The 23,865-nt window shown below is 36.7% G+C and overlaps 2 protein-coding genes, 1 long non-coding RNA gene and 1 other non-coding gene across 6 annotated transcripts; 2 read left to right on the top strand and 2 right to left on the bottom strand.

The window, feature by feature from the left end:
- Positions 1 to 29: 29 nt before the first annotated feature.
- LOC120206195 (autophagy-related protein 8i-like) lies at positions 30 to 1,440 on the bottom strand. Its single transcript, XM_039205915.1, has 5 exons — positions 1,341 to 1,440; positions 1,198 to 1,253; positions 885 to 937; positions 523 to 641; positions 30 to 429 (listed from the first exon to the last, which is right to left on the bottom strand). The coding sequence occupies exons 1-5, from the start codon at positions 1,378 to 1,380 to the stop codon at positions 314 to 316; spliced, it is 384 nt and encodes a 127-aa protein (XP_039061846.1). The 5' UTR covers positions 1,381 to 1,440; the 3' UTR covers positions 30 to 313.
- Positions 1,441 to 1,564: 124 nt separating this feature from the next.
- TRNAF-GAA lies at positions 1,565 to 1,637 on the top strand. The gene has a single exon. It is a non-coding gene; the product is annotated as a tRNA-Phe (tRNA).
- A 2,072-nt stretch (positions 1,638 to 3,709) lies between these two features.
- Positions 3,710 to 9,191, bottom strand: LOC120206190 (protein phosphatase 2C 32-like). 3 transcript variants are annotated; one of them, XM_039205908.1, is made up of 5 exons: positions 8,957 to 9,191; positions 6,157 to 8,704; positions 5,384 to 5,497; positions 4,226 to 4,490; positions 3,710 to 3,905 (listed from the first exon to the last, which is right to left on the bottom strand). In XM_039205908.1, exons 2-5 carry the CDS (start codon positions 8,344 to 8,346, stop codon positions 3,790 to 3,792), a joined length of 2,685 nt encoding a protein of 894 aa, XP_039061839.1. In that variant the 5' UTR covers positions 8,347 to 8,704; positions 8,957 to 9,191; the 3' UTR covers positions 3,710 to 3,789. The 3 variants fall into 3 exon arrangements, with proteins under 3 accessions (XP_039061839.1, XP_039061838.1, XP_039061840.1); XM_039205907.1 differs by lacking the exon at positions 8,957 to 9,191 and having other exon boundaries at positions 6,157 to 8,935; XM_039205909.1 differs by lacking the exons at positions 5,384 to 5,497; positions 8,957 to 9,191 and having other exon boundaries at positions 3,711 to 3,905; positions 6,157 to 8,934.
- A 3,659-nt stretch (positions 9,192 to 12,850) lies between these two features.
- On the top strand, positions 12,851 to 13,204 carry LOC120206196. Its single transcript, XR_005524087.1, has 2 exons — positions 12,851 to 12,986; positions 13,066 to 13,204. It is a non-coding gene; the product is annotated as an uncharacterized LOC120206196 (long non-coding RNA).
- The last annotated feature ends 10,661 nt before the right edge of the window (positions 13,205 to 23,865 follow it).

Here is a 23,865-nt window from a genome sequence, read left to right as displayed (position 1 = left end):
ATCACTTAAGCAGGATTGCGAGGTCGAAATTAAAACACATAAAACCAATGCAGGATTCCACAAGTTTTACTTATTTGTAAGCAATATACATAGATTACTGGAAACTTACACCAATGTTACACATTTGGGTGCAAGTTCGTACACATTGATAACAATAACTAGTAAAACGAATTAAATGTTATTAGGACACTTACAGAATGAATGATGGTTAAAAGATGCTACAACACCAAAATACCAGGCCGAGCTTTGACAGTCAAGACCCATCATCCAAAGACAGAAGGGAACCAAGAGATTTTACAGTATCGCACAAAGCTTATGGCCGAGTAATCAGATTAGTAGCACAACCAAAGGTTTTCTCGCTGCTGTAACACATATACAGAAACCCGTCGTCCTCTTTGTACGAGTCGTAAACAGAGTCTATAAGAGTGGCTGCGAACAAGGGTTGTAGCAGAAAACTCAGAAAATGTCAAACACCATAGAATCATTTTGAAAGAAATATAACAAAATCTTATCGTGACTTACCTGTTTGTGGTAATGTGTCCTTCACGAACACAAAGAGTGCTTTCCCAGGGCTCAGACGAAGCCTCGAGCTTAAAATATGAATGAATTGTCCGACAGACATGTCCCGTGGAACCAGATACCTATAAATCAAACAGTTGAGCACAAATTTGATCCGCCCTCATATCATTTAACAAGAAATCAAAGTTTCAACATCGAATTAAGACTGAAGTTTAAACTTTGATATGCTCCTCAGTGATCATTTTTTTTTGGCAATTATAGAATTTGTGCTATAAGTGCCTTACTGCATTAGGTAAAGTTTGTTCCTTTACAATAAAAGCACGCAATTAAGGTCAAATTGTTTATTGGCCAAGGCTGAAACTTACTTTTGCTTTTCCATTTCAGGAAGATCTGATTTTGAGTATCTTTCCACAATCACCTACAAAAATGAGGGGAAAATAAAGGTTAGAGAACCGTCTTTTAGCAATTATCAACTAATTCTTTTTAATAGGACCCATAATCCATGGAGGGGAAGAAGGAATTAAGTTCATCTAATCTATAAACAACATTAAATCTTGATAACAAACTCAATAAATTAAAAAAAAATTATAATATTTATATAAAAAACGAGTCAGAAATCAGGAAACAAAAGGGTTTAATCAAAAGTAACGTGGATAGAGATCGATTAGGAAAACTTACAGGTACGCGATTGGGATATTTAGCGATGATATCGCGAGATTCTTCGAGCCTTTGGTCTGCGAATTAATTTAGAAGAAAGAAGAAATTAAATTAAGAAGAGGAACATATTTAGAAAGAAGTGTATTCTAAGGGAAGAAGCAAACCAAAAGTGAATTCGTCCTTAAAAGATTGAATCTTTCCCATTGCAACGCAGGCGGATCGATTGTGTTGTTGAAGATGGAGACGATCTTTTATAACTATACAAACAACTCAAACAATCTAATATAAGAAACAGACACGGAACTCTATGTATTTATAGTCAAAGAACTCAAACAATCTAATTTATAAAAACTAGTAATAAATTATTTGTTTCAACGTACAACAACTAGCGGGGATAGCTCAGTTGGGAGAGCGTCAGACTGAAGATCTGAAGGTCGCGTGTTCGATCCACGCTCACCGCAATAGGAAATTTTTTCAACCCAACCAAACAAACAGTGCTATAAAATGTTCGCGTTCGAGGCTAGATTTCCTGTGTCCATTGAGTTCTCCGCTTCTTTAGAGGTCTGTCTGCTCAGCTCAGCTAAGTCTTCTCTCCTCTCGCAACCGAAGACTCCGATCCGTAAGTTTGTATCTTCTGCCCTTTCATTTATATTTTTTCTGTTCTTTGCTTTGCTTTGTAGTTTTTGTTGTTTGTAGTAGCCGCAGAAAAAAATGTTTTATCTGTTTGTCTCTTTTTTAGACAAGCTTAATTGAAGCATTCTCATATCTGTGCGATTTTCTGTTTGTTTTGGAGTTTTAGCATTTTAGTTTCTGACAAATATATGGAGTTTACTACAAAGTTCAGTTTTTAGTAATATCTATTGGATCTGTAACTTGTTTCTCTCCAGGTATCTTATACCATTATGAATGCTTAAAATTATGCTTAGGATCAGGCTGATTTAGATGTGTTTGTGGATTAATCGTGTGCAGGCTTACAAATGGAGACCTTTCTATTCACATCTGAGTCAGTGAACGTGGGTCACCCTGACAAGCATTGTGACCAGGTCTCTGATGCAGTGCTTGATGCCTGCACGTGAAACGTTCACCAAGACTAGCATGGTCATGGTATTTGGAGAGATTAACACCAAGACCTTTCTTGGGGGCAAGCTTGTTTCTCATTTTAATAACTCCTTTGGCCCCAACTTGGAAGGTCTTGGTCAAGACATCATTTGGCATTGGTGGTGTTGATGTAAACAAAATGGCAGCAATCGATTGTGTTCCAGGGAACTGACTGTTGAATCCTACAATCACAGAAGCTGGCCCCCAAGAAAGGAGGCTAAACTTTAGGAAACAACCCTACCTTTAATTTAAGAACAGAACACCACCAATTTGTCTAAATGAACAAAGAAAATCAACAATCCTTGACCCTGATTATTAGTGTTATGGTTTAGGGTTTCCCCCCAAATTTTTTTTTTACCTCTTTTGCTTTGTTAATGACGTTTACCCATCTTACATGGAGATCTAAATCAGTTACGAATCAATCTTCAAGCTCGAATTTCTACTGCTTCGCCTCTCTTTTTGCTCCTCCTATAAGCATGATTTATTATTTTCTTCTGTTTTTCAGATAGGACTCCTTTTTGAAAGCCCTTAAGAGAGCCAATTTTTTTAACTCTTTTTTTTTACCTAAACCCCTAGTAGTCAGTGTGTATGTTAAGTTGATTAGTTTTCCTTTTTTTCAAATTAGTTTTATATTTTTATAATTTATCCTAAATTATTTGTATTAAAATTTGTCCGCAGTTGGGGATAAAAAGATTTCAATTAGTAATATAAAGATTTAATAAATTATAGATTGAACAGATCATTCAATACATGAACCAACTCAAAAAAAAATAGGCATAATACACCTAGTCCGTTGGAGTTGAAGAAATTTATCCCTATTGTTACAAACATACAACTCACATAGAGATAAAAAAAAATGGCTTGTATACGTCACCTCTTCTGAGAATATGAAAATATGACTAAAATTTATGACATTAGGTATATAATATATAAAGTATATATAACACATATATATACTCAAGGATTCAAACCTGAAACATTGCTTAAGTGATATCAAGTGTTTACCCCCTTGAATCAACCCCATTGGTTAATTTAAATTATAATCAGTTTGGTTAATAATCAAATTGAAAAGATTTATTTTGAACTAAGCATACTCTCTCAATGAGTTTATTTATAAAAAAAAACAATTATGAAGTTTCATTTTCTTCTAGTAGAATTGTCTTGTCTGCAGTGGCTTCACGTTACAACATTTACAAGATAATTGGAGTAGTTAGCTGCATTTGGGCTTTAATTAAAATCAAGGTAGAAAAAAGCTTCTATGTTGGAACATTAATGGCAGAAAAGTGAACTGTGGTGGGGGCGCCATTGCTCATTTTACATATATTTGGATAGAATATATCATATCATTCATGTGATTGTGCAACTAAACATATCTGAAATTGCTGAGACTAAGATTCTATCTTTCATTTCTGTAATGGATGATTGATTCAACCCTTGCTTGAAAAAGATTCCATTGTTGAGGAAATTGTTCAAAGGTGTCAATAAAATGAAAAAAAGGGAAGGAAAAATAAAACATTATCCAGAAGACCTCCAAATTCTTCCCTCCAATGAAACAACCATAACCGAAACATCATCGTGATATTTACGCCGATCACCATGAGGTATCTCAAGTAATTCGTGAAAATCCATTCCTGCAAAAATCAACAAATTCCCATCATTAAAATATGTGAAAAACAGAGGTTCAAATTAAGACATGGTTTTCCATATATTGCATTGATATGATTCGGAACGCTCGATGGAATCTAAATCCATCCCTTACTGGAGTAGGAAGGAAGGAAATAAAGGTCAAATGCAGCTACATCTATGTTCTAACTTCTAACCACATGAAAAATGAAAATGCCATATTTTGCATTTCTTTTTTTTTTCTTTTTGAATTTTTTCCTCTCAAACCGTATCTGATTATCCAGATGCATCTAACCACAAGAATAGAAGGTATAATCGATAATCATACCATTCTTTTTGGCAGCACGGAATAGAAGCTCTGAAACAAGGTATTGTGCAGGATCACCTTCAGGAACATTTTCCATGAACCATGTCACATGGGCAACAACCTCTTCATTGCTGAAATACTGGTAAAGTCCATCAGATGATAGTACCAAGAATCGGTCACTAGAGGAGAGCCGATGGTGAACAACAGAGGGGATGCAGCTAAGGTAAGGAGTGTTTCCCACATAATCAACCCGAAACATCTCTAGCAGAGCTTCATTACAAGCTGGCTGAACACAACAAGTGAAATCAGCAAAGAACCAATCATTTTCAACATCAACGAAATAGTGTAGAAAGACAACGAATAAAACAGATCGGTCCTAATGAACATGGTATGCAGCAAATTGATGAAAAGCTAATAGCACTCCCCAATTTGATCCCATGTTTTACTTCAGTAAAAAGTTGCAGTCTCTAAATGCAATAAAGGAAACAACTATGATTGAGCGCTCATTAATAAATGCCATTAGAAAACCTTTGGCCTAATTATCAAAGCATACAGCTTAAGCAGCTTCTTTTATAAGATATGATATGATAATTAACACCAGTAACAGGCTTGTGATTTGGAATTTGAACTGCCAGAAGAGGATTGATGAGATCCCAGACGTAATTGAGGAGAAAAAGAAGAGGGAGGTAGAAACTACTGACGGAATGACCTTAGCAAGAACTTAAATTTAAGTATACGACAGTGCACACAAAACTTGGCTATACTTTGGCTGATAGTTTAAGTAGTACAATGTAGGCATGCAACTTCTAGGCGATATATACTAAACCATCAATTTGCAGATAGACAATCAACTGATATATTGAGCACCACAGACAATAAGAAGATCAATTTTATGTATTCAGTAGAAAATTTTACACAAATAACTATCAACTTCATTGAGCTTGCTAATATTTAAAATACTGAAAGAAATTCTAGTGGTAGTCAAATAGTAAAATACTATAACAGGTTACCTTGCTTACAAAACTGAGAAAGAGAGAGCAAGAACCAAAAGTACAATAAAAATTCTGTCAGACTGTATTTATTTCACACAAAAGCATCACAGGCTTTATTATTTTATCTTCTCTACTTATTATAAATCTCAAATGAGAGAAAATTAATATAACAATTAAAGATCCTCACCTTCTTCAGGAAAGCAGCCCCAAATGCTCTAGTGACTTTCAATTGCCCTTTCACCCTATCATTTGAAAAGGATCCGTCATCATCAGGATGCTCTGCCTTTATTCTTAAGATTTCCTGCCATAGACAATCAAGAACAGGTTATTTTTCTCTAGATGACATGTGAATTTATTTCTTGTCTGACAAATATAAACTTGGTGTGTTTTACCCAAGTTCTTATAAGCCAAATAATATCTGAAGCAATCATCTTGGATCTTAATGAATTGAACATTTATCTTTGACATTCAGACTGAATGCATATCCAGGGACGAGGTCATTGGCAAAACAACCAGATCAAGGCCACTAAAGGAAGATAACCCACCATATGAGCAAATGACCCCCCCCCCATTTTTCAGTTCACCAACTTATAGTGCCTAGCAGAAGTGCACTTTATAGTGGAACCAGTTAAGATCAAAATATCCAATAAATCCCATAAGAATAAAGGTGTTTAATTGAAAGTGGTCTGATATTATGATGCAAATTTGACTTCATTAAATCCAAATCAGATATATAAATGCTTAAAACATTTTGCAATAGCTATATCCCTCGAAATTCAATTGTCACTTCCTCCTATAAATCATGTGCCATAAATGTATATTCTCACCCAAAATATATATATATATATATATATATATATATTATATCACGTTTTATAAGGACATATTTATGATGAATATCGTCAGAAGTCCAAAATATATAAAAATCAATTTTAGCTTGTTGATAAAGCAGTAGCATACCTCTTCAATACTTGTGCTGTGGTCAGTGGAAAGTTGAACTGCTTTCATCTTCAATCTGCAGATAGAGAGGTCCCTGTTCTTGTTCAGTAAGCTAACTGGACCATGTTGGTTTTGCTTAGGAGACTCCTCTGATATTCTGTCCAGCTCCATACGTCCTAGCAACTCTCTAGATCTATTTCTATACTTTAAATCATCCTTCGCAAATTTTGGATTTGGATGGCAATCATTTGGTCTTTCTTCTGCCAAAATCACACGGCTATCCCCAAGGTTCATGACATATACATCCTGATCCTTAATTAACATCACTAGAACACATGATCCCATCAAAGCAAGCTCTGGGTTGATTTCAAGAGCCTTTTCCACCATTTGCATATAAGCGTCTTCAGTACTTTCGAGTGCTCGAGCCATTGCTCTTAACACAGCATCATGATCAACAACTCCAGATTTGCACCTCCTGATAGGTCCTGAAGATTCAACTATTCTCTCATCGACACAAATGTCTTCTCTGTCCCAATCATAACTCCAAGGAAAAAGTTTCCTTAGTAATGACTTCTGCTTCCTATATAATTTTCGCACCTTTGAACCAAACAGAGAGTTTCTTGTATTCTGCCTTTTCCCTGACATGGAAGCAGCAGTTACAGCACTTGGATTATCAAAATTCCCAATATCTTCTCCTGAAGTAGTTGGATATTCGCCTTGTACGTTAGACCTATCATCTTTCGAATTTGATGAGTTGATGCATCCTAAATTATCATAAAGCGGTTGACAATCGCATAAACCTCTTGCTTGTCCATCTATTTGTGAGATTGATAGAGAACCTTGACCATCCCATGGCTCCATCTGAAGTAACTCAAATAGCCGCATGCTTTTCCTGCCTTGACCAGCTAAATTTGAATGTGGAACAGATTCAAATTCAGCCCCTAAAGTTGACTTTCTATGTTTAGATAAATCCTGTTCCATGTCCCTTACATCATCATTTTCCTCAACTATTTCATTATTAGATGATTGGACTTGAATATTTTCCTGAGGAAGCAATTCTCCTACAGTATACAATATTTCTTGATCTAAACAAGAATTTGACTTTTCTTCTTTGCTGCTGCAGTCTAAATCAGCATCAGGATTACTACTCTTAGATGTTTCAGGTTTTAAGGGGTCAAATCTAGATTTATCTTCGTAATCCCAGAGCAACCCTTCCAATTCCTTGTCTATGGCTTTATAAAGATGGTGCATCAGAAAATCGGGAGCATCAGGACCACTAAAACCATCATATATGCCTACAAACAGCCATCCTTGCTCTTCTGAGAGCACAACATGAACCCTATCTTCACCAGCCTTTCCATGAGCCCATTGCAAATTGCGACTGCTGCTGTATTCCTCTTCAGAAGGCCCCACTTCAAGACAATTCCGAGAGGATTCAGATCGAAGCTTTGGTTCCTTAGTATGCCATACCAATCGGGTCAGTGGGTACAAGACAATTCTTTGCATCCAACCAGACCCCATTGAATGCTTTGAAAAGGTCCTTTTCATTGGTCCACTAACACTTCTCATGAATCGCTGGAAATGAGGTCTTCTGCGACCACATGCAAGCGGAGCGGAGAAATTGGATTTATCAGCAGCATCAAGTGGCCCAGACATCACACCCTTTTCAATTGGTCCAGACATAAAACCACCCCCCTTATCTAGAGGTCCAGAAGCAAACCCTCTCTCAAGAGGTCCAGACAGGAACCCATTCAGGGGACCAGAACCACGAGGAACAGGCTGCAAAGGGATTGCAGCAAATAAGGAGGTACTCTCAAATGATGCAGCAGGCTCTTGGACATCAGTAGCAAACATTGCAATCTGATTTCCAGTTCTAGCTGTAGAAACATTAGCACTAACAGACGCACCAGAAATGGTCCTAAATGTGGTTTCTCGAAAACTCTTACTCTGTCTTTGTAGTCCTAAGGAATCCTCCATGGTATCATGTCTAAATGACCCACTTAAGGTCTCAGAATCAAGGGTGCTTGAATCAAGAGTAAACCTCTCAGAGTTTGATGGAGTAATGGCAGGAGACTCGAAAACCGGAGGCCTAACATAACAAAATGAATGGCCTATGCCTTCATCCAAGGGCTCTAGAAAATCTAATTCAACTCCCTTTTTCCCATTGAAAGGCACAAAACAACCAACAACACGAGAAGTCCCATTACCCATTTCTCTTTTATATATTAAGAACCCGCAAAGGATTAAAACCTCTGGTAGGGAGGGTTTCTATGGCTTTGCACCAAAAGCAAATGCAAAACAAAAGAACTCAAACCAAAACCCCAAAGCCCAATAAACCCTTTAACCACCCTATCACTATTCTGATAACTTAGCATCCTAAAAGTCAGTAACTTCGCAGCTAAAATTAACAGAAACCAATTCCTCCCTAGAAAATCGGATTTCAAAAAGGTATGATTAACGGCATAAGAGGAAGTAGAAAGAGGGAAAAATTCGACGATCTGACCTTAAAGAGTGGGAGCTGAAGCATGAATAAACCAGCGGATGGAACATAGCTAGCAAACCAGATCTACTGGAGGAGCAAATGGACAGTAAAAGGAACACATCAGATAAAAAACAAAAACACCCAAAATTTAAGATTTTATTTTGTTTTGGTGTTGGACAAAGTGCCCCTTGTTATAAATTAAAACACCAAAACCCAGATTGACACACCACCTTTCCTCCCGTGACTGAATCATGCAACCATAAAACAATTGTTCTAAAATCAAGACATAATTTTATGAAAATACATGGATTTCTTGTATTTAAAATACATAACACTTACAATATTATATATATATTGTGACTTAAACGGAGTGGTGGTGAATGGAAATGGAGGGCAGGTTTGAGGAGAAGAAAAGGAAGGGTGAGAGGAAATGCAGGTATTAGTATAGAGCGATAAATTAAAAGAACAATAAGAAAAAAATTTGGGATTTGGTTTTTGACGAAGAAGAATCAAGTTCAGTTCATCGACACGGTCTCTTTCTTGGGGTTTTCAAATGGTTTGGAGGGTTAAAATTGAAAAAGATAAAAATAAAAGGAAAACTACCTATTTGACACCCACTTTTTTATGTTTACATTTTGGTCATCCTACTATTTTTTTCCCTATATAAAAAAAGAAGAATCCAGTGCCCTCCTTTGTAGAATACAAAGGAAGACGTCCTCCTACACAGCCTTATAATAACTACAACCAAAAAATAAATGGTCCCTAGATTTTTGGTCAGTTAACAAAGATAACAAATCCCATTCACAAACATACCAAACGATTTAAGTCTATCCCTAGTAGGCAACCTATTTAAGATTGTCATCCAAGCAATGACAGAAAACTTAGGAATGTGACCAGAGTGTCATACAAGTCTCTCCTAAGGGACTCTTTCTTTCTTCACCCTCAACTCTTTCCAAACCTTCCAGTAGAGGAAAACTTTATTCCCAACAGGCCCTGAATTTGAACCACCCTCGGACGAATCTGCAATAACCCATTTCAAATCCAGCTAAAATCTTGAGGATGACAAATTCTAAAAAGAGTTACTTTTAATGATATAAGTATGGACCCAAACCATCCAGATGAAGAAAAGAAATAAAATGTTAAAATAGACCCAACATGAATCAAACTTGGGAGTTTAGATATTAATAACCCTCAACCGTTGAGTTATGATCAATTTTTGTTAAGATTTTAACAAAATATTTTATTTATGTAATTATCATCTTACTAGAAAATAAATGAAAATATAAAGGAGAGAGTTAGAAGGAGTTGAACCAAGGACATAAGATCTCAATCACTTCTAGCAAAACTTAGATTCAATTCACTTTTATTACAATCATTGTCATTAGCTATCATTAAAAAATTGACATAACACTTCAAAAAAAAAACCCTAAGTTTCTTCTTCTAAACTGGTAGTCGTTACTCTTATTTTCACCGTTATTTATGTCGTCGTTCAACTATTTTCCGATAGAAAAAACCTCTAATCTTTTCAAATTTTAATTGAAACTAAAATATATGATTTTATGATAAACCACTGTCAACTGTTAGATCAATTTTAAACATGAATTATGTTAAGCTTTTGGCCAAATCGCTATTGGGATTGACAATAACAACTCCATTCGTCGAAAACTTGTCAAAGTTGAGAAGGGTAGTTTTTCTTATTCTCATTTTTTTTTCTTAATTTCTTTACTTATATTTGTTGTTGTTTTTAATTGTTTGTTGCTATTGAGGATTGTGCTTGTGGATGGTTATTGGAAGAATGTCGACAACAACGACGACGACGAAAGGAGGAACGTCGACCGCCCATTTGGAAAAAGAAGCATAGGGTTTCTTTAATGTGCCATGCCAACTTTTTAACGATAGCTAATGAAAGTGGTCATAATAAAAGTGAATTGAAAGTTTAGTGACTGTAATATAAATTTCAAAAGTTTAATGACCAAAGTGAAAGTGTTATAAAAGGTCAAATGACCATCAAAATGTGATTTACCCTTTTCTAAACAAAAGTTCTAAAAATTATCAACATATCACGTGAAAACATATCAAATTAATTTAATTTCACAATAATCTAAGTAAAGAGCTGCATCAAGGATGCCGAATTCATACCCCTCTGTATCCTTGCATAGTTGACGAACTAAACTCGACTAAATCCACTACAATTATTTTATTAAGTTTTATTATCAACATCATCATTTGTTTTCTTCCATTATTTGTTTTGTTTAGTTCAAACGTGCATACTGACATAATATTATAATATAACTTTCAACACTCACTTGACATTAAGAAATAAATAAATTATATAAAGTGGTTGAAAATTTTGAGCACAGATTCTGATCAAAGTGGGGGATTTTAATATATATATATATATATATTGGGGTTACGTGTTAGTTGGTATAACTTGCCAAAAGGTCATAGGTTTTGACAAACATGTTGTCATGGATCACGACGATTAAGTTGTGATAATATTAATCAAATAAAATGAGATAAAGCATTTTGTTAGAGGTTCTTATGTTTTATAATGGATTTGTTGCATCCGAAGGATTTTTATCTTGCAGACAGCATGATTATGCCATTATGGTATATTACATTACGGTGTTTTGGCAATAATAAGACAACATTGACGTTGTTCACTTCGGCTTATGTTTTTTTATCGTATCCCTTTTTTCCCTATGTCATTCCGGAGCAACTACACTATTTTGATTCATAACAGTGGATTCAAAGCTTATGAACATAAAAAGAAAGAATAAATTAAAAAAAACATATATTTTCTTATGAAACAACTAATATGCTAGACCAACGGGGTAAGCAGATTGATATCGCTTAAACAATGTCTCAATTCGAGTCTTTGTGTATGCAAAATATCTCCGTTGGGAGATGCACCCACCAAAATCATGTATGCGACCCGGGTCGATCCAGATTAATCAGGACGAAGTCTTGAAACTGAAAGAAAAAAAATTAATATATTAAAGTTAATCTATCACAATTTACACAAGGTACGTCAAGAGAAAAAAATATTTCTCTCTTATATGATCACATTACATGTGTCTCCAAGTCTATATTAGATAAATATCCTTTTTCTTTCATTAGAGAAAGAACTTGACTTGTACGAACTAAGTGATTTTTGTGATAAGAAATTATTGTTATTTTTTGAAGGTCCAGATTTACTGAGAATGTTAGGAGTATGAGCGTTCAATATCAAGAGGTTGAAAGTTATCTTTAAAAAAATACTATCATGTACTAACCCCAACTTAATAAAAAAAGGAATAAACTTGACTCGAGTTCTAACTCGTTCGTCATATCAGAAAGGATAAACCACCAAATCAACCAAATTATTGATCTTCCACAGTTTTTCTCTACCTAAACTATTATGAATCATCATCGTTATATTGTTGATTAACATTTTTATTTTTATTCCTTTTAAAGCACACTTTAATATCACGTGAATGTTTATTTTTATAATACTTTTCTTTTATAAATATTATAACTTAAGATAGATGAAGGGTCATAATTATTTCAATTTAAATCTAAATTTATTAGTATCGTTGTTTAAGAATAGTTGTACAAATAAATTAAATTAAATTTATTTCTACCATAATTTATAGTCGCCCTAAATGATGAACACTAATATGACCCTATTACTATTAAAAAAATAATAATCTGACCCTATTGATAAGCAATGAAGTGAAGAGAGTTTCTAAATTTTATTCATCATGGTTGATGCAAACTTTGTTTTGGGTTTTCTCCACAAAACGTGCTGAGTTCAATTCATCAACTTTGTTCCCTTGAGAAAATAAAAGGACAAAACAAGAATTTGATTAATATTTAAATAACTTAAAATATCATTACCAAAACATAAATTGAAATCCCTTGAAAAGCATTGAGAGATTAAATTATTTTTTTTAAAAAAGAACATAAATTTAGCAAATATTTAAAAAAGCTAAGATTTAATTTAATTATATTTAAATTGATAATAGCTTAAAATATCATTACCCAAAAGCCCACGTGACAAGCTCAGAAGAACAAACCCCCGAAGGCGTGGGCCGTGCGGCGGATAACTTGAAGATTTTCCGGAGAAAACGAGGATGCAAATCAAGCGACGCCAGCCTATACAACGTACTTCTCTTCTCTGTTTAATGGCGTGATATCTATATATCGAACTAGATTCATCCACTGTCGTCAACTGCTATAAAAACTCCTCTCCGAGGCCGAAGACGCACTAACCGCCTTTTTTTAGCCTCCCTCAAGAACATAAGCATTTTCTTTTTCACTATTCAACCGCAAAAATGGCATCCGCCTTCTCATGCAGATGCTCCATAGCCCTCGCCTCGCTTTCCAGGTGAGTTCTTGTCGAAACATTTTTACTTTTGCTTCACAATATCATCTCCTCGTCTTTCTTTTTTAATTCTGTCCTACAGGGTCAAGATGTTTCAAATGCGTATAGGCCACAAATAGCAAACTCATGGTCTGGTTTCTCCCGAGGTCGAACTTTAAACTCTTGTGGAAGAGCCCTGACATCAAAACTAAACTATGCACCAAGTTTCCCTGCTACCTGTCGTAACCGTCTTTCGGTTGGGGCCCGAAATTAGGTTTTGACTTGAAAAATGTGGATTGGAGTCACCACCGATCTTTTATTTTAAAACAAATAGGTAGATCAGATACCTTGCTTCTTACCTGATCTGCGTTTTACCAAAGATGTGTCGGATTCGGGAGTCGGTTACGGACAATGAAGGATTAGCACCCTTGAACCGCCCTTTCGGTACCAATTAATTTGCCGGTTGTCTTTAGTAGCGAAAATTAAAAATTTAAATTTAAAACATCGATTCGAATAATTACCTTGATCGATTAAAAAAATTCCCCTAACAAGTAAAAAATGTTAGATAAGAAATATTAAATAAACCAAAAGGAAAAATAAAATAAAAATTAAAAAATGGAAAGTAATAAACAAAAGAAGTAAGATCCCATAATAGATGAATGACCATATGTTGAATTTACCCAAAGTTCAAAAGCATGGGTTTTTGTTTAAACTCACGCAACTAAAAGCCAAATAATGGCTTTTATATTCATTTTCCATATATGATATATGTCAAACAAACATGGGCCCCTCTCCTTGGTTGTACATTTTGCATATTCCCAGAAAAGCGACTGCAAGATCACCGCTACATCGCCTCAGCTCCTCAACAGTATCGGTTTGTTTGAGTCTTCTTCGGAGTGGCACGGTCGACGGTCCTTCTCGTAAGTCTCCGTCCACTGGAACTCATCATTGCTGGAAATAGATCTGAAACATAAACGGCAAGAGCTCTGGCCATCCATTCTCCGGCAAAATACTAGAAGCAAGCTCGGGGAGGAGAATAGCGACCATGGCACGAGCCTTGGGTTGATTGCAGGCTTGGAGGATATACGCGAGGCGGAGGCATAGGGCATCGGGGTAGGATTGCTTGCATAGATTAACAATGCCTGGGTGTGAGACCGTTGCTCATTCAATGACAAAATCACGTGGGAAACTTGGGTTTTGAATGGAGCCGGGTCGTGTCCCCAGATGAGAGCGAGCTACGATTGCTGGTTCATGGCGGCGTAAGAGAATAAGAAGATAACGGTATTGATTCCCTTAGTCGTGCCCCTGCTTCCAGCTTTCTTCCTCTTCGTCTTCCTCTAAAACCTCGTCATTATCTTTCAATCGGTGTTTTGATCTTCGCTCTTGCTTCTATCGCTTTCATTAACCTCGACCATTTTAGATATTAAAAGATAAGAGCCTTTTACAATCAAAGAGAGAAGAAGCTGATATTCACGTGGCACCCCTTTTGTGTTTTTCTCTTTGTGCCCCCCTTTTTCTTGTTGATTTATATGTGTTTAAATAGCCAAGTGATTGGCTATTTTTAGATAGATTTAGAGTCTCATTTGGACTCAAATGCTTCAGTTTTAGAGTTCTATTCGAACTAAAAAATCATCCTTGCTGATTTAGTGCCGAGAATTCCGGGGATATAGTTGTTAGGTGAAAATTAGTGTCTACAGCTGCCCCTCTTTGTCCTTTTTCGTGGAACGAAAAATAGGACAAAGATAGAAGGATACAAATTTTCGTTCAATGGAGTTGAAGAATAACTCCCTGTCGATTTGAGTTGCGGATAGCCCCTCCGCCGCGAAGTCGAGCCTGGAATTGGACATTCTTCGTCATGAAGTTGAAATCCAAGGTAAGTTCCATTGCTCCGAGTCCAATATCCTCCACTGTGAAGTTGAAACTGGATTTGGAACTGGAAAATTGTTTGTTGAAAACCAGTCGTCCCTTAGTTGTGAAGTTGAACTTGTGTTGTCTTGAGTCTAATATCCTTCGTTGTGAAGTTGAAATTGGCTCTGAAATTGAGAAGTTATTTGTTGACAACCAGCGGTCCCTTCGTCGTGAAGTTGAACTTGCGTTGTCTGGAGTCCAATATCCTTCGTTGTGAAGTTGAAATTGGCTCTGAAATTGAGAAGTTATTTGTTGACAACCAGCGGTCCCTTCGTCGTGAAGTTGAACTTGCGTTGTCTGGAGTCCAATATCCTTCGTTGTGAAGTTGAAATTAACTCTGAAATTGAGAAGTTGTTTGTTGACAACCAGCGGTCTCTTCGTCGTGAAGTTGAACTTGCGTTGTCTGGAGTCCAATATCCTTCGTTGTGAAGTTGAAATTGACTCTGAAATTGAAAAGTTGTTTGTTGACAACCAGCAGTCCCTTCGTCGTGAAGTTGAACTTGCGTTGTCTGAAGTCCAATATCCTTCGTTGTGAAGTTTAAATTGACTCTGAAATTGAGAAGTTGTTTGTTGACAACCAGTGGTCCCTTCGTCGTGAAGTTGAACTTGCGTTGTCTGGAGTCCAATATCCTTCGTTGTGAAGTTGAAATTGACTCTGAATGAAATTTTGTTGATTGAAAACCAGCGGTCCCTTCGTCGTGAAGTTGAACTTGCGTTGTCTAGAGTCCAATATCCTTCGTTGTGAAGTTGAAATTGGCTCTGAAATTGAGAAGTTATTTGTTGACAACCAGCGGTCCCTTCGTCGTGAAGTTGAACTTGCGTTGTCTGGAGTCTAATATCCTTCGTTGTGAAGTTGAAATTGGCTCTGAAATTGAGAAGTTATTTTTTGACAACCAGCGGTCCCTTCGTCGTGAAGTTGAACTTGCGTTGTCTGGAGTCCAATATCCTTCGTTGTGAAGTTGAAATTGGCTCTGAAATTGAGAAGTTGTTTTTTGACAATCAGCGGTCCCTTCGTCGTGAAGTTGAACTTGCGTTGTCTAGAGTCCAATATCCTTCGTTGTGAAGTTGAAATTGGCTCTGAAATTGAGAAGTTGTTTGTTGACAACCAGCGGTCCCTTCGTCGTGAAGTTGAACTTGCGTTGTCTGGAGTCCAATATCCTTCGTTGTGAAGTTGAAATTGACTCTGAATGAAATTTTGTTGATTGACAACCAGCGGTCCCTTCGTCGTGAAGTTGAACTTGCGTTGTCTGGAGTCCAATATCCTTCGCTGTGAAGTTGAAATTGGCTCTAGCTAGAACCTGCAAAGTTATGCATATATGTGATGAGATGGATGCAATGTAAAATGCATATGCAACATATGTTATTTTTGGGCCCTGGAGAGAAATCTCGATCTCCGGTTTCCTTTCTGGAATCTTGATTCTTGAATCTTCAAGCTCTGATCTCTGATCTTGAATTCTTTAAATGTTCAAATCTGATGTGCACATTCTATTTTTGATTTGAGAAATGCTTCTCGACCATCTCAAGTATGTGCATGAGCTGAGTGTAAAGGTTCAGATGATGCTTCAAGAGAAGTTGTCTCGAAAGAGATAGAATTCGTTTCAAGGGAAACGATCTCAAATGTATCTGTTGTTTCATGAGAAACGGTCTCAAGGGAAACAAAATTTTGTTTTAAGGGAAATAAATTCGAAGATTTTGTGTTTCAAGATAAACTGTTTCAAGGGAGACAAAATTTGTTTTAGGGGAAATAAATTCGAAGATTTTATTTCAAGGGAAACTATCTCAAGAGAGACGGAATTTATTTCAAGAGAAACTGTCTCAAGAGAGACAAAACTTGGTTCCAAAAGAAATTGTCTCAAGGGAGACAAAATTTGTTTCAAAGAAAACATATTCAAATATTTTGTTTCAAGGGAAACTGTCTCAAGAGAGACAAAATTTGTTTTAAGGGAAACTGTCTCAAGAGAGACAAAATTTGTTTCAAGGGAAACTATCTAAGAGAGACGAAATTTATTTCAAGGGAAATGTGTTCAATGTTTATGGTTCAAGAGAAACTGTCTCAAGGGAGAAATTTTTTTGTTTCAAGTGAAACTATCTCAAGCGAGATAAAATCTTCTTTAAAAACAATCTTGAGTGAAATTAAATGCCTTCTTTCGAGTGAAACAGTCTCAAGTGAGACAAAGTATGTTTTAAGAAAAGCAATCTCAAGGGAGATAATCATCTGCATTAAATGAGAATGTCTCAAGCGAGACAAAATTTTTATTGGAAATGTCGAATCTGAATATGAATGTCGACCTTTCAATCTGTCGAGTTGGTCGAAGTGTAGCTTCTTGCTGCTGAGTTAAGCAACCAACATGAATCTTTAAAGGTTCTTTTGAATTGAGTATCCTTCGTCTTGAAGTCGAAACTTGACTCTAAAAGCTTTAAAAAAAATATGTATGTGGAAAATGATAAATATGATGCTCTAAAATGTATGCATAAGATGCATGTAACATGAATTGGTTATATTTTATCTCCTGAAAAATGTCTGATAATTTGCATTAGGATGTTGAATCCAAAAATGCCCCAATATTTAATGTTGAATCTTCAACGATGCCCTAAATGTTCCTCATTTCTTGCTTCAGTATTGATTCTGAGCATGAGTTTTGTGTCTAAAAGTCACATGTCATTTTCCAAGATCCACTCTAGAGAGACTGTATTGTTTGAAAAAATGTTTTTCTTTCTCTTTTAGTTTCAAAGTTATGAAAATATCAATTAAAAGAGTTTTGAAAAATGTTTGATCCAAAGTTTTAAAAATATTGTCACTTTCACGATTTTACAATTGAGACGAATCATAAACTAGAGTTCATCGGATATCAAAGAATTAATTATATTGTTAATCTTTCAATGAATTATAGCTATTTGGCAAGTGCCAAGATCAAAGCTATTTTTGGGAAGTGGTTAAGTAAGGAAATGATAAAAAAATCTCAGGTTATTATGTTTGGTCAAAGGTTTGGCATTTGATGCTCATAGGTTTGGCATTTGATGCTCAACGGTTTGATGGGGTAGCTTGCATGCTCCTCTACTGGAAGTGTTCTCTGACTCCCAACCTTCGTGGTCACACTCGGGTTGTGTGATGTCGTATCAAGGAATTTGTGTGATCGCCTCAGTTGCACAATTTTTATATTCAAGCCGTCTTTTCAGGTTTTCAACTCGAACCCTCCTTTGGTTTCAAGACGTTATTCAGGATTTACGTCTTGAACCCCCCTTTGTTATTTTTCTCTACCATGCATTAATTACATTGTTTTTTGCAAACAAAGATTAATCCTGATGGGCGGGATGAAATCTGAAGATAATCTCTTATGTTTAGAAATCCATGTATGATTAGAAAGGACTTTTAAGGCACATAATGTAGGTTAGGGTTTATGGTTATGAAAGAAAAGGATAAATAGGCCCAAATAAGTGTTTCAGGGTGTTGAACCAAGGATCAATTCATTCTGATGCCTTCAATCATGTCCTGCTCAAAATGTCTCTCTCTTGATGCTCTATGATCTTTGAGTGAAGTGATTCAGTGATTCGGGAATGATTGTGCTTGATCAATCTCATAGTTTGAAGCTTGATGTGCCATTTCAAACAAGTGTTTCAGGGTGTTGAACCAAGGATCAATTTATTATGATGTCTTCAATCCTGCTCAAAATGTTTCTCTCTCTTGATGCTCTATGATCTTCGAGTGAAGTGATTCAGTGATTCGGGAATGATTGTGCTTGATCAATCTCATAGTTTGAAGCTTGATGTGCCATTTTTTTAGGGAATCTTTGCATGTGTTTTTTGTCCCTTTTTCTTTTTGATTTTTTTTCTTGTTTCTCTTTTTTCTTTGTTTTTTTGCTTTTTTGCTTCTTTTCTTTTTTGTTCTTGATTGGATCTTCGCACTTGCCATTTGGTCCACCTTTTGGTATCTCATCTGAATCAATTTCTTCGCTCATGTGAGCATATTTCTTCCACCTTGCCCCCCAATGTGGAGGGTGATCCTTGGTTAGGGTTGAATCAGAAGAAAAATACTACAGGCTCAAAAGGGGACACAAGGGATATATTTTTTTCTCCTGTTGTGAAGGGATAAAGAAAGAATGCCGTTCATCATTTCATACATGTAAATCTTCACCGAAGAGGTATCCCCAGGGGGATAGATTTTCAAGATTAATTCTATTCACATGAAAACAGTGTAATTAATGCATGATAGAATTATTTCGAATGAATTTTTCTTCTTCTTTTTCCAGATGTCGCAATGTTCAGGCTCCCCGCGAGATACCCCAAGTTGGTTCTTTAGAAGAATGCTCATGTTAAAATGAACAACTCAATGCCTTGGGTTTTAATGGTAAGAAAGGTTATTTTTGAGTCTAAAAAAGACAGTGGTGGGATCTTATTGACTCAAAGAAAGGTGTGGGTGTATCAAAAAGATAAAGGTAATGTTCAAGAATTTCAAAGGGAGGTATTGTCAAAATTTGGTCTTTTTGGTAATGACCATGAGTTATTTTGGGTAAAGAATCAAGGTATTTTGTTTTGGGGTTTGAGACGGGATAAGAAAAGTCTAACCTTGCCATATGTCAAAAATATATAATTCTTGAAGAATTAAAAGAATCCTTAATTCATTTAATATTCGAAGAACTAAAGATTAGAATTTGTTCAATTGCTCCACCTTAGAAAGTAGCATAAATTCAATCCTTTAAAAGATTAAGCAAACGATGAAAGATTAGAGACGTGTTTAAACAAAACAATCCTTTAAGTGCAAATGGTATATGCCATGCCCCCTTCTTCGGCCGTTTATGCCCCTGAATCCATCAGGTTTTGGATCTTGCGCTTCAGCGCCTTATAGTTCTCAGAGGAATATTTGGGGCTTCTTATGTGGTAATACCTAACAGCTTCAACATCGTAGTCCTTAGGATATAGGGATTCTTTTCTTAGATCATCCTGGCCGGCTTTGTCCTACCATCAGCTGATCAGGCTCTTTAATGTTACAATCTTGCTTCCATGTGGTTAAATCCACTTCATCGAGTCCTTCATGACTTAATTTCATGTTTGTGAAAATGCTTGAAAATGTAGATGAAGATGCAAAAAGGCAAAAATGCAAAATGCAAGAATGCATGAAATGTTCGAGGCATTGATCCAGAAAAGTGTCCATTATTATAAATAATCTTTACTTATACAAAAATGGTTTATCTTGTAAGAGACATAAAAACGATCAAAGGTACATTCAGACTAAATCCTCTAGACCCCAAACAACTTCTAATAGATTGACAAGTCTTATGTCTTCATCTGTCACTGGTTGTATGCCTTGTCGGACCATTCCAGCTTCCCTTGCCAGGCCGTGTAGATGACGAGATGCCTTCTGTACTTGATCCAGGAAGTCTCGGATGACTGTATCTCTGGCCTTCACCCTTTGTTGTGCTTGCTCCCAATGGAAACGCCACTATAAACCTCCGTCGAATAGCACTATCTGAAGCTCGCTCACTTTCTTCTTGAACCCATATACAATAGCTTCTAACTCAGCTATTGTTTTATCATCTCTCTCATGTTGTTTCTCCATATTAGCCATCTGGATTCTCAAGCATTGGTTTTGATGCTGACTGTCTGCTAAGCGCCTCTGGGCAGTCTTTATCTGTTCCTTCCAAGCTCTCTCATCAGGCCCTTCGAACTTTCTTTTCAGGCTATGAGCTTCGTCTTTCCAGTATTCAGAAACCACTTTTAACTTAGAGTTATCCTTGACTTTATCTTGATACCCATTTCTCAAGTCTTCGAGCTCAAAACAGACTTTTTTCTGTTCTTTTTCAAGTTTATCTGCTCGATCTTTCTGAGAGTCAACATCTAGCTTCCACTAATAGCGCTCAGCTTCAAGCTCCTTTACCCTCTGCTTCAGCACATTATTCACAGCTTCAAACTCTATCTTGGCTATCTCAAGTTCAGAAAAGACGGGCCTGAGATGTTCTTCCAGTGTTCAGGTGTCCTCACAGTCTGGCACTGGGATATTGTCATTTTTTCTCAATCTTCGCCACTCCATATAGTCCGGAGTAAGCATGTTTCTGGCAGCTACAACATCTATCCGAAATACTTTCTTCCATGAATCGACTACTTCCTTGATCATCTTCTTATAGTTGTCACCGTGATACTCAAACTCTGATTTAGCTAGTCCGCATGTTACTGGGACAAACTAACGTGCCCAATAATGTCTAAGTGCTAACAATGGAGCATACCCAACTGCATCCTAAAGTTCAGGTAAGGTCATAGTGTCAGAGTCCCCACATTGGAAAAGAACGACACTGAGGAACAACCAGGGGGCTCTCCAAGTAATATCTCGGTCTTGATAGATGAGTGAAGACTTTCATCCACTTCTCTTTTGAAGTTCCTTCATGCCATTTCATGGTGATGAACTCTCTCAAAGGTGAATACATAGTGCTAAATCAGTGGAAGGCAACCTAATTAGTCTTCCAGAAGTGGTTGTGAATCCAGACTTGAAGGAGCTGAACACATCCAATGAATCTACCTCTGCCAGCTCTTCGGCAATGGTTGAGAGACCGAAAGGTCTCGGCTAAGATGGTTGGTGTTGGGTTGACTCGTTTCGGAAGTTACTCAAATAGTTCCACCACGACTGCGTCAATGCATCCCAAAATCTTCGGAAAAGCCATACAGACCTAGTGCAAAAAAAGTCTATAGTCTTCCATTCTTCAGGGTGGTCATTTATTAGTTTTCTTATGTGGATACACTGAATTCCTTGCCCGTTACCTTTGTTTCGGAGTCGGTCAGTCACCCAATTTTCATCAACTCCTACAATCTTAGCCAGTCTGTTCTTGAAAGGCTGACTCTTGATATGTTTGATGTAGGCTCGCTCCAGTTTAATGCTTTCACAGTGCAATAGTGTAGTATACTCCTCGATGGTAGGTACCATGTCCTCTTGGTTAAAAGTGAAGCAACTGTATCCCTGGTTCCAGAATTGAACCAAGGCTCTGATTAAGGGCTCACCGGCCTTAACATGAAGCAAAAGTGCAATGTCACCATACCGCTGACTGAACTTCTATTTTCGATCATTCTTCCAACAGTCCCAGATGTCTCGAAGTTCTTGCACATTGTTCTATTTTAGGCTGATAGAGGCATAGCTAACAAGCTCTGACACATAACTTTCTTGAAGATTGTCTCCCTTTTCTTTCTGAGTCTTCTCGGACCATAGTTGTACCTCAGGGTTTTTAATCTCCTGTATTACAACACCTTTGTCCATTAATACAGATTATTTATTGTTAACGACGTTTTTTGCTGGATCAACACCTCTTTTGAATGATGCAGATGATGGAAATAAAATAAAATAGAGGAAAAAAATGAAAAGAGTTAGTAAGGTAAAGATAATAATCAAAGCAATCATGAAAATAAAAGTCCTACCCCACATGATATCTACCCCACATGCTTATTATTCCTACCCGAACATGATCTCTATCCCGCAAGTTGATTTTGAACAAGTCCTAACCGCATAAATTTCTAGTTCACATGTTTTGAACAGAAAGTAAAGCAGAAAATAATTTCGGCATCCTAGGATTTAAAATGAGGTTTTGGGGTGGGCTCTAATTCTCCATGGTCTCCCAGTTCGGGTTCTAAAAAAAATGGTACCCGAGTTCTCCTTGCTGGCGCCCCCTTAGGCTTGCCAGACCCTTAGTCCTAAGCCCATTACAAGCTTATGTGGACTAAGTTAAACTCGAGAGGAAACATTCCCTTATGCCCATACGGAGAATAAATTCACACGAAGGCACAAGGTATATGAATCCCGAAGGTTATTTGCTAGGCCCATACGGAGAATAAATTCACACGAAGGCGTCGCTTTCACCCCTACTTAAATAGGGTTTGGAGCTCGGGTATAGAGCCTTTAGATGAACAACAAGTTTGGGAGTCTAAAATCATTAGAAAACTGTTAGTACAACTATTTACTCGAAAAAAAATAATAAAAGATAAATAATAAGAATCGAAGAATTAAATTAAAATTTAAACTTATAATTTTCGCTTAAAAAGACAACAAAAAATTAATTCGGCCTGACTCACTTACCTGTCCCCAGCGGAGTCACTAAGCTGTCGTAACCGTCTTTCGGTTGGGGCCCGAAATTAGGTTTTGACTTGAAAAATGTGGATTGGAGTCGCCACCGATCTTTTATTTTTAAAACAAATAGGTAGATCGGATACCTTGCTTCTTACCTGATCTGCGTTTTACCAAAGATGTGTCGGATTCGGGAGTCGATTACGGACAATGAAGGATTAGCACCCTTGAACCGCACTTTCGGTACCAATTAATTTGCCGGTTGTCTTTAGTAGCGAAAATTAAAAATTTAAATTTAAAACATCGATTCGAATAATTACCTTGATCGATTAAAAAAATTCCCCTAACAAGTAAAAAATGTTAGATAAGAAATATTAAATAAATATTAAATAAACCAAAAGGAAAAATAAAAAAAATAAAAAAATGGAAAGTAATAAACAAAAGAAGTAAAAACCCATAATAGATGAATGACCATATGTTGAATTTACCCAAAGTTCAAAAGCATGGGTTTTTGTTTAAACTCACGCAACTAAAAGCCAAATAATGGCTTTTATATTCATTTTCCATATATGATATATGTCAAACAAACGTGGTCCCCTCTCCTTGGTTGTACATTCTGCATATTCCCAGAAAAGCGACTGCAAGCTCACCGCCACATCGCCTCAGCTCCTCAACAGTCTCGGTTTGTTTGAGTCTTCTTCGGAGTGGCACGGTCGACGGTCCTTCTCGTAAGTCTCCGTCCACTAGAACTCATCATTGCTGGAAATAGATCTGAAACATAAACGGCAAGAGCTCCGGCCATCCATTCTCCGGCAAAATACTAGAAGCAAGCTCGGGGAGGAGAATAGCGGCCATGGCACGAGCCTTGGGTTGATTGCAGGCTTGGAGGATATACGCGAGGCGGAGGCATAGGGCATCGGGGTAGGATTACTTGCATAGATTAACAATGCCTCGGCG

This window comes from Hibiscus syriacus, unplaced genomic scaffold, assembly GCF_006381635.1.
Source record: "Hibiscus syriacus cultivar Baekdansim isolate YM2019G1 unplaced genomic scaffold, ASM638163v2 tig00013386_pilon, whole genome shotgun sequence".
NCBI classification, from domain to species: Eukaryota; Viridiplantae; Streptophyta; class Magnoliopsida; order Malvales; family Malvaceae; genus Hibiscus; species Hibiscus syriacus.
The sequence above is the reverse complement of the archived record's forward strand: the minus strand, read 5'-3'. Positions and strand labels throughout refer to the sequence as shown.